At 36.0% G+C, this 10366-nt stretch overlaps 1 protein-coding gene across 1 annotated transcript; it reads right to left on the bottom strand.

The window, feature by feature from the left end:
- Positions 1-6522: 6522 nt before the first annotated feature.
- On the bottom strand, positions 6523-8919 carry LOC143577979 (uncharacterized). Its single transcript, XM_077061678.1, has 4 exons — positions 8475-8919; positions 8184-8417; positions 7890-8065; positions 6523-6693 (listed from the first exon to the last, which is right to left on the bottom strand). The coding sequence occupies exons 1-4, from the start codon at positions 8917-8919 to the stop codon at positions 6523-6525; spliced, it is 1026 nt and encodes a 341-aa protein (XP_076917793.1).
- Between the last annotated feature and the right edge of the window lie 1447 nt (positions 8920-10366).

Below are 10366 nucleotides of genomic sequence, written 5' to 3'. Positions count from 1 at the left end.
GGCTAAACGGTTATACTTCCAAATTGTGTTTTTTTTTAATTATTTTAAATGCTTAGTTGGATGAAAAATCCATGGAAATCCACGGGCACTCCAACTATCCATTTCTTAAACCATTTTTGATTTGATTTTTGTTGGAACGTATCGTCTGGGGTGGTTCCCGAGATACACAAACTACTTATATTTGATTCGTTGATTCGATATTTAGTTGGGTCGGTTAAATACCATGTAACTCTCATGGTCCGATCAACTCCATTGATTCGATAATTCGTTAATTAGTCGAGTTAGTTAAACGCCATGTACACGCTCATGGGCTGACCAACTCAATTATTTATTACTCGTTATTTGAATTGGGCCAACAAATTGCCATGGAACGCTCATGGGAGGCCAATTCACAAACTTTATGTTGCTTTATTTAGTTGGGCCATTCAAATTGCCATGGAAAGCTCATGGGAGGTCAATTAGTTTGATATGCTTGATTATTTTATTCTTGGAAAATGTTATAAATATTGTTCATTTACTTAAATGCTTCAAACTCATACATATTATTTTAAATCCCGACTCGTCCTCGAGTCTTCACTAGCACTAATTCATATACACACATATGCATATACATACGCATCCCCATTATTTCATATCAACTCATTCCTACAACTGACCTGTCATCTTACACATTTTCATTATTGATCCTCGTAGAATGTCTTCCCAATCTCATCGTCGTAGTCACCGTCGTTCGTCGACCCCTCATGTTCGCCGTCTAGCTGCTAGAATCACTAAGGAGTTCAATACTGCTTTACCCGAGATCGTGGCCCAACTGCAAAATATCAACTCCAATGGATCCGCTACTTCGGCTACACCAAACAATTACCACTACAAGAACTTCACAAGTGCTAAACCCCCTTCTTATCTTGGCGAGGAGAATGCTACTAAGCTCCTCCGCTGGTTTGAACAAATGGAGAACGAGTTTATCTACTACGAATGTTCGAAAGATAAGGGTACTAGGTTCATCAAGCATCTTTGAAGAATGAGCTCTTAGTTGGTGGAACTCTTATGAAGCCCTACAATGGTGTTGAAGAAGTTTTGGCTATGTCTTGGGAGGAACTTAAGGATGCAATGAAGAGAGAGTTTTGTCCCGAGCATGAACTGCAAAGGCTCGAGACGGAGTTTTGGGAGCTTAAACAAATCGGTGGTGACAATTCAACCTACTCGAAATGTTTTAAGGAACTTAGCCTGATAGTACCTCACCTTTTAACTCCTTTGGCTTGTGGTATTCGGAAGTACATTCGTGGATAGCCGACGATTTTCCGTGATGTTGTGGTTAGTCGAGACCCTCTCTCCATCGAGGAAGCTATTACTCTTGCTGCTTCACTGTCTGATGATCATGTTAGAGATGGAACCCTGCCTAGTAAGGATGCTAAACCTACCCTTGACAGCTCTAAAACTGATTCCTCAACCAATGCTAAGGCCGAACCCAAACCAACTAGTAAACCTTTTCACCACAAACGTAAAGCCAACCACCACAACTATGTTGTTAACAAAGCCAACCTACAACCCTCTAACCAAGATGCTCCTAACAAGAAGAACTATACCGGACCTTTTCCATTATGCTCTGTTTGCAACTACCATTACCTGCCTCAATCTCCATGTCGCTTGTGCACCAACTGCAACCGTTATGGGCACCTTACTAACGCTTGTTGTGCATCGCCCGGTACTCAAACTACCCCACCTGCTCAACCCGGTGTTCCTAGAACCCGTACATGCTATAATTGTGGAGATCCTAGTCATCTTCACAATGCGTGCCCTCGACTTGTCTATGCACATCATGCTCAAGTTATGCCTGTCCCCAACTACCCCACCAATGCTCCTCAAGCCTTGACCCATCAACCATATTCACTACAAGCTCCTCTCGTCAACCAAGGTTCTCAATACATGACTCACCCTTATCCAACACCATACCCGCAAGCTCAAGTTTACCCAACTCACTTCAACCCAAACCCACTCATGCAAGCTGTTCAAGTTCAACCTATCCAAGCTATCCCAAATCCATCTACCGCTACTGCTCTAGTCATCATGGATCCAAGTACCTCAAGTGCTCCAAGTCAAGGAAATCAAGTCATCTATAACTGAAGATCTTGAAGACTTCGAAGTTTTTATTCCTTTATTTCCATTTTAAGACTATCCTATCTTTTTTGTTTTTGGTATCGTATCGACTCTTTGGTTATTTGTGACGTTGAGTGATTTTAAGTTGAACTATGTTGCATGTTTCCTCTTATGAATGATGTTCCTTTATACTTTGTTAGGCTTTTGTACTCTTACCTTATTCTCTTATTCATATCCATCATACTTTATTATAGTGACTGTTTCAAAAAATCCATTTTCTTTCGATCTTCTAAATTTTCCTCTTAACAATCAAAAGACATACTAAGGATTACATGGTTTTATTAATCAAACTCGGACGTTTATTATCTTTCAAATTATCAAAATGTTTGTTTCTTTCAAAATGAGGAATTTAAATGTTCTATAACCCACATGATGAAACGAGTTATGTGGACCATCTGACGATAATAAGAGTAATTATGGTCCGGAACATAATTATTCAAGTCCTCGCATGGAAATCATAATACGTAAAATTTGTGTGTCATAACTTAGGACCTAAGGTAGCTTGGGTAACGGTATAAATGATGAGATGATAAGGACATGGTGGATACGGCGCTGGTACATCCTACATATAAGTGCCCTTATCAGATTGTCATTTGAAGCGTTGCTTTGGTTATTGGAAGTTCTATGTTACGATATTTTCTTTAAAAAACTTAATTGTTTTCAAAACGATGATGTTGTGGTTTTCCTTAATTTCGGGACTAAATTTCCTAAAGTAGGGGAGACTGTAACAACTCGGTTTTTTTTTCACTTACTAATTTATACCTGTTACCCGACCCGTTTTACGTTCGGGAAATTTTAACAATGAAAAATAATCGCGTTTATCGAGTAATGATTATACAATTTATATTTGTTTATTATATTTATTATATTTATTTAATATATATTTAACTTTGAAAAATGTACACTTTTAACCCAAAAATAAACTTTAATCCTCTAATGCTTCCCCCTTCAATCTATAAGGACTAAATTGCAATTTCTGTATAATATCTTTATAACCCAATAACCAGATTCGTGACCCATACCCGTTTAGCCGTAACCATGACCCGTTTAGTTAACTTGTGCCACCATTGTCGATCTAAAATAAGAATTGAATCATGTTTATGATTGTTCTTTCCATTCTCGGCCTAACCATCATAAATAAGTAAGAAACAAGATCTTATACGATGCGAATTAATTTATTAAGTAAACCGTCTTAATCTAAAATTGATTATATAACCTAGGCTTGATCATAACTCAATTGTTCACATCTGCACATCTATAGTCTCAGCGCCAACTGAAGCCCCATGGTTAATTGAATTATCGACGTCTCGTTATACCTTGTTCGCGTGTCCTCATCGTCGGCTCTGGTGACTTCAGATTGACCCGTGTTTAGACATTGAATCAGGTAATAAAATACATACTTGAGATTGTTTTGTTATGCTTCACATTAACCCTAACATTGATTCAACGAACACTCAACGGATTAATCAATTGGATAATCTAGGGTTTATGATCAAAATTTGGGTTATTATTAGTCTGTATATAACAATCTGTTTACAAATTCTAACCAACTGACACCCTAGCACAGTTGGTTAGGGTGTGTGTGTTAATACGTTGAACCGGTCACTGGCGCAGGTTCGAGTCCCGGCCAACCGATATTTTTGGTTGTTTTATTGTTTTAATTTGTTTATAATATGTTATAACTAATATTAAATATTAAATAAACAATATTTTATTTAACCGACTTCATAAAGTAAACGTTTCGTGTAAATTATCCTCATTACAAATTTTCGTATATATATATACATATAGTATTAGTAATAAAACCGTCATTATTTTATTAAAACCCGACACCAATATTGAAGGTTCTCAAGTGTCTTTAACAAGTTGCTCATATTTATTGTGTGTGTGTGTATATATATATATGTATTATTCGTTTTAAACAAAATTATAATAAACATATTAAACATGTTAATATATTTTTACCATCGGATTTCGTTAAAAATTCTAGGATATAAATTTTACGATAATTATATATTTAAACATTTATTATTATAATAGATCTCAACTCATATTTATTTAAACTAATTATTCGTAAACCCGATTTTATGACAAACAATGATTCTTATAATTGAATAATAAAAATAATCCTTAGGGAGCAATCGTTCAATCCATAACGTACCCAATCACAAATATAACTCAAAAACATATCGAAATCTTGAATTCGTTATATGTATTATATCATTTATAATTCACTCATAATATTATTTAATTAGGATTCTTGTTGGTAATTCTCGAGGAGTGTGATTATCACTTTCTTGTCGTATTCACTCTCGTTTGGCTCAATCGATCTGGTGAGTTTATCATTCCCCTATTTTACAACTTTTCTAAACGTTTTGGGCACATATTCGTAAGTATTCGTATTTCATACTATATATATAATTCAAACAAATGCATACGTGTTATTGTGAGTGACTTAATCAAACTTACGTGTTATTTACTTACTTGTGTTACCATTCAATCATTCGTATATTGGGATTACTATTCAATCATTCGTATAGTGGGTGTTCCCGCTAGTGACTAATGCCCGATTCGCTTGGCAACGGTCTACATACTTGTTTATGGTTTGATTATATTTACCTCATTTATCACGTTATGCTTATTTATATTGTTGTGTCAAAACTGGTGATATTCTTACTCAACTTTATGTTGACAAAACTCCATTTTATATACATATGCAGGTTGTTGTATTGAAGATTGAAATTTAGACATGTAGACAAGACCTTAGGATATAATCAAGTTAATCTTTATTTGAGCTTATATTTGTATGTTTAATTTGTTTATTGTATTTGGATATTGTGTGTATAAATGAAATAAAATAATTAATTAGATATGGTCATATTTATATTATGATAGTATCTTCGAGCTATGAGCAATCGTATCACGCCCCGACATTCCGCCTTAGGTTGGGGTGTGACAGGGCATACACAACTGCTTTTACATACGATAATTAGAAACAAAACAACTCATCCTTATGCGAACATTAGTTGAACTATGTAGTGCTATAAGCCTTTTGCTTGCATACTATTGGCTTCTACATTCCCCCTAATGTTAGGTTAGTCGCGCTAACCTACGATATTGCATCGAACTAGGGTGTGTATATTCCATCTGTGAGATTTGAATAGAGCAAAAGGATATAAGTCGTGATTTGGTTATAAGCTCAGGGTTTGTCATATTAATTCATAGAACTAGCTAGTCTATGGAGGATCATCGTATTTGTTTCAACAAATTGTCGTATACGTATTTGTGAACTGATTTAATGATTTATGAATAACTTGATTTCATATCGAGTCTCAAAACATGTGAACTCACCAACCATTGTGTTGAGTTTTAAAACATATGTTTTTAGGGAATTAACAACGTACGCAAGGAATCATGAAGACGTGACCTCAATGCATAATTAGGATACCTTTTTGGAGGGATTTCGCTTGTATAACCCTATTGATGTTTTGGGTCATATACCTCAGACATAATCTTTATATCTCATATAGTGAGTTTTCACATGTATATGTTTTCATTTTTTTAAATCGATTAGCTATGACTCATGAAAAAATAACAAATCAAAACAACTCAGAAGGTTAAAATTTTTTTGTAAGATTGGTATTTCTACTCACAGACAAGGTTCCATTTTAACAAAATAAAAAGATAAAATAAGTTGAAGATATATAAAGCTTTAACTATCAAGTTGGATAATACCATATTATCGCGCGGAGAAAATTACAAAGCTTTATACGAAACACCATGAAAATAAGCAGAATACTTAGGCCTTAACCCTCATATCGGTATTACTACACCCAGAGAGGATCCAAGACTTAATCAAAATAAAGAAAAAATTAAGCTAGATTTATTTGCAAATAAAAAGAAAAATTAGTTGAATTTCTTCTCAAAATGAACACATGCACTCACAACAATCTTTTAAACTTTTTGATTCTTAAAGTAGATAGCTAACTAAGCTTCAAGATGTTAATCCACTAGATTAGGCTGTTTTTATGTTTATATCACATACTTTTCTTACTTGTTCGTTTTAAGGCCTACCAACACACTGATATATTTAAGCAATCAGCCTTTTTTGCTTAATTTTTACTAGACTCGGGACCAGATGATCAACATACTATCATCTTTCCTATATGCTTCAAAAACTCATTTTGAGGAGCATTTTAAATGCTTTAACATTTTAACATATTTGAATGTTTTTGTCTTTTTCAAATTTATATTGTTTTTGGTCCCAACATTTCTCCCCATAAAATCAAAAACATATTTTTGGTTTTTCTCAAAGAAATAATTTTGAAAAATATTTACAAAAACAAATTTGACTCTGATGAAGGTTTACTTGAGGTCTGAATCCATAATCTCTGGATCACTCTCATTCCCACCGCCTAAATTCTTAATACCGTTAAGCTTTAGTAAATACTGGAATCTGGTTTTATCAAAAGCTTTAGTAAGAAGATCGACTATTTGTTCATCGGTGTGAATTTTGTCAACGGTTATCAACTTCTTCTTGTAACAGTCACGGATGAAGTGATACTGTATTTCAATATGTTTAGTTATTGATAAAGCAGCATTATTATCTACAAGATATTAGTGGCCAGAAAAGTCAATTTGTAATCGCACAGTTGTTGTTGGATCCATAGAACTTGAGAACAACGACTTGAGGTAGCTACATACTCAGCTTCACAGGTTGACAGAGACACGGTGGTTTGCTTTTTGCATTCCATGTGACCAACCTACTACTGAAAAATTGACATCCAGCAGTTGTAGACTTGGATTTCAGCTTACAGCTACCATAATCAGAATCCGAATAAGCCCTCAACACAAACTCGTCATCCCTTAGATACCAAAGACCGACCCCTGGACATCCCTTTAGATACCAAAGTATTCTTTTGATGATCATCAGGTGCGGGACTTTCGATTTGGATTGATATCGGGCACACAAGCAGGTAGCATACCTAATGTCTGGCCTCGGATCAGTTAGATACATGAGAAATCCAATCATGGATTGGTATAACGTTTGATCAACCTTCTCCCCCGTTGGGATCAGGACCAATCCCATGATTCAATGGAAGTGGAGTACTGATTGCGGTAGAATCAATCATATTGAACTTCGCTAGGATGTCGTTGGCATACTTCGTCTTGTGAGTGAAGATACCATCTGGTAACTGTTCCACCTGAAGCCCTAGAAATAATTTCATCCCCCTCGTTGCACTCATCTTGAATTTTGACTTCATAATCGCTTCAAACTCTTTGTCTAGATCATCATTTATAGACCCAAAATTGATATCATCCACATACACTTGAACGATCAGTAAATGTCCAGCCACTTGTTTAGTGAAAAGTGTACAATCAGCCGTTCATCAAATAAAGTCGTTGTCCAACAGATGTTGGGATAACGTTTCATACCAAGCTCTCGGGGCTTGATGTAATCCATATAAGTCTTTATCGAGTAATTACACTTTGTCTTTGTGGATCGAATCGACAAACCCCGGTGGTTGTCCCACATAGACTTCTTCACCAAGTCTCCCATTAAGAAAAGTAGACTTGACATCTAACTGATAAACTTTAAAGCCCTTCCAGGAAGCTAAAGCTAGAAAAATTCGAATAGCTTCTAGTCTTGCAACCGGTGTTTAGACCTCGTTATAATCAATTCCCTCGCATTGGTTAAAGCCAAGAACGACCAACCGAGCTTTGTTTCTTACCATTGTACCATTCTCATCCCGCTTGCACTTGAATACCCATTTTGTTTTGATACGCTTCTTTTCTTTGGGTAAATCAACAAGCTTCCAAACACCTAACTTCTCAAAGTGCTGCAATTCCTCTTGCATTGCACTAACCCAAATCTCCTCGATTAATGGTTCCTTGTAAGGTTTTGGTTCTATTTGAGAGAAAATAATTGAAAGAGAACCGGTGTTGCAATGGTGACACCTTTGAATAGAAACACCTGAGACTTTGATCAATTTGACGTCTGGTCTGAACCCTAGTGTTTAAGTCACCAATAATATTCTCTTCTGGATGGTATGACATGGTGTAAGGAATGACATCGGTAGTTACGATCACTTCTTGCTGAAGATTAGAAACATTTTCTTCAAGGTGCATCTCACCAATACTTGGAGTACCAATTTGAATTAGGGATTCAATTACATCTTGATAAGTCTCACCGTCATCATCAAATATAGGAGTAGATTCAGGAATGGAATCATGTAGAACAAGTCCTTCTGGAGTTTCAACTTGAGGTTCCTCATGAAATAACGGGGTACAAGATGAAATAGGTATGCCAACTTAACCATCAAACAGCTGTTTTTGATACATCATGTAAATAGCTTCATCAAAAACTTCCTCCTCTTGTGGATTAAAACATGTCCAGAGATTGTCATAGTTGAACATCCAAGCATCTCCCGGTTTCTGTGTTGGAGTGGTAAATCTTTGGCAATCCACATGCTGTACTTGCACGGTCCTGTTCATGCTAGGTAAGTGCACTCTTCTCAGAGGACTAGCATATTCCATGAAAAATCCTTCCAAAGCCTTAGAATCAAACTTGCCATCAGGATCAAGAACAGTACATGGAGACCCGAAAGGTTCAAGCCACTTCAGATTTGGTTTATGTCTATTAAGCTGCTCAAATAAAGTATTCCCATGTCTTTTTACTATTAGAATGTGGTTTAATGTATAGAATGTAGACGCCACGGCTTCGGACCAAAAACTAACATGTAGTTTTGAATCAGCTGGCATGGTGCGAGCAGTTTCAATCAAGGTACGATTCTTTCGTTCAGCGACCCTATTTTGTTATGGTGTGTAGGGTGCACTGAATTCATGAAATATCCCACTTTCATTGCAATATTCCAATCATTCTATTGTTCTTAAACTCGGTTCCGTTGTCGCTACGGATTCTTTTGATCGACAGATTGTACAAATTCTCCATCTTCCTGCTGAAGATCATCAATCTGTCAAAGGTCCCATCTTTAGAATCTAAAAAAATTACCCATGAGAAATTGGAATAGTCATTAGTAGCCACCAAGCAATAGAGTTTTCCCGTGATACTTTTGACATTCACTGGACCAAACAGATCCATGTGTAAATGCTCAAACGGTATGTTGATAGAATTAATCATCTCCTTCGGATGTGACTTCTTTATTTGTTTTCCTTTCTTTCAATTCACACAATCTTCATTCAAATGAAAGCTTTTGACGTTCACCCCATTCAAAAGTTGATTATGAACCAAATAGTTCTTCTTTCTAACGTGAATATAACCCATTCAATGATGCCATAGTATTGACTTCTTTTCTGATGCCTTCGATATGAGATGTTGAGCGGTACGAGATGAAGTATAAGCAGTACTCATGTTGAGAACATAAAGATCGTTCTCTCGAGGAGCACACATTAGAATCCACTCATCAGGTATCTTAAATCCCGATTTTAAAATCATGCACCCTTTGTTGGTGAAATGAGTTGAGAATCCTTTATCACATGTTTGTGATATACTTAGCAAATTGTTCTCCAACTCAGTGATGTAATTCACTTTGTCAAACACCACCATGTCGTTTGACAGTGTACCTTCACCCACAATTTGTCCTCCTTGGTTTCCTGTAAAACATACATACCCTCCTCTTATTGATTTGATATTTTCTAGCAAGTGTAGGGTACCCGTCATGTTCCTCGAGCCTCCACTATCCATTATCCAACGTGAGTCATGGATCTTGTAAGCCCCTGCACAAATAGTAAAAGGTTTGGTGAAACAAGGAAACCCAAGCCTTCTTGGCCTTGGGTTGTTTGATTTTCTCCACAAACATTTTATCCAAAGGCTCTTTCAATTCCGATTCACTAGATAGAAATCAAAGTTTGAAACATCACTTGAATTATTAGAAACAGAGTTTTCTTTCTCAAAACAACCAGGCAGACTTGCTTTTGTTTAAAAAAGTTTTAGCTTTGCCACCCAGTTTTGACCAATTGATTTTTTCCTGTTGTAAAAAGTTTTATTTTTGACAGTTTAACTTTCACCAATTTAAAAACTACTTTTTACATCCTCAACTTTAAAAGCATCATTTCTTCTCAAGATTTTCGTTGGAACAAATCTTAGGAGAGATTTTTCTTCACATTTACCTGTTTGACCACAGGTTTCTCATGGACACTTTTCTAACCCTGAACATGATCATGCTTAAGTCAGATAGGGCATGCATAA

The sequence above is a fragment of the Bidens hawaiensis genome, unplaced genomic scaffold, assembly GCF_021521415.1.
Source record: "Bidens hawaiensis isolate Kalapana, Puna unplaced genomic scaffold, B.hawaiensis_p1.1 tig00028983_1, whole genome shotgun sequence".
NCBI classification, from domain to species: Eukaryota; Viridiplantae; Streptophyta; class Magnoliopsida; order Asterales; family Asteraceae; genus Bidens; species Bidens hawaiensis.
The sequence above is the reverse complement of the archived record's forward strand: the minus strand, read 5'-3'. Positions and strand labels throughout refer to the sequence as shown.

What these genes read in the sequence shown, in the direction of transcription:
- LOC143577979 (XM_077061678.1), bottom strand. Translation starts at nt 8,919, where the DNA reads ATGCCAGCTGATTCAAAACTACATGTTAGTTTTTGGTCCGAAGCCGTG. An exon ending in TCCAGAAGAGAATATTATTG is followed by an intron (nt 8,066 to 8,183) that starts GTGACTTAAACA and finishes TCTCTCAAATAG; the next exon opens with AACCAAAACCTTACAAGGAA. An exon ending in GGGATGAGAATGGTACAATG is followed by an intron (nt 6,694 to 7,889) that starts GTAAGAAACAAA and finishes GACTGTTACAAG; the next exon opens with AAGAAGTTGATAACCGTTGA.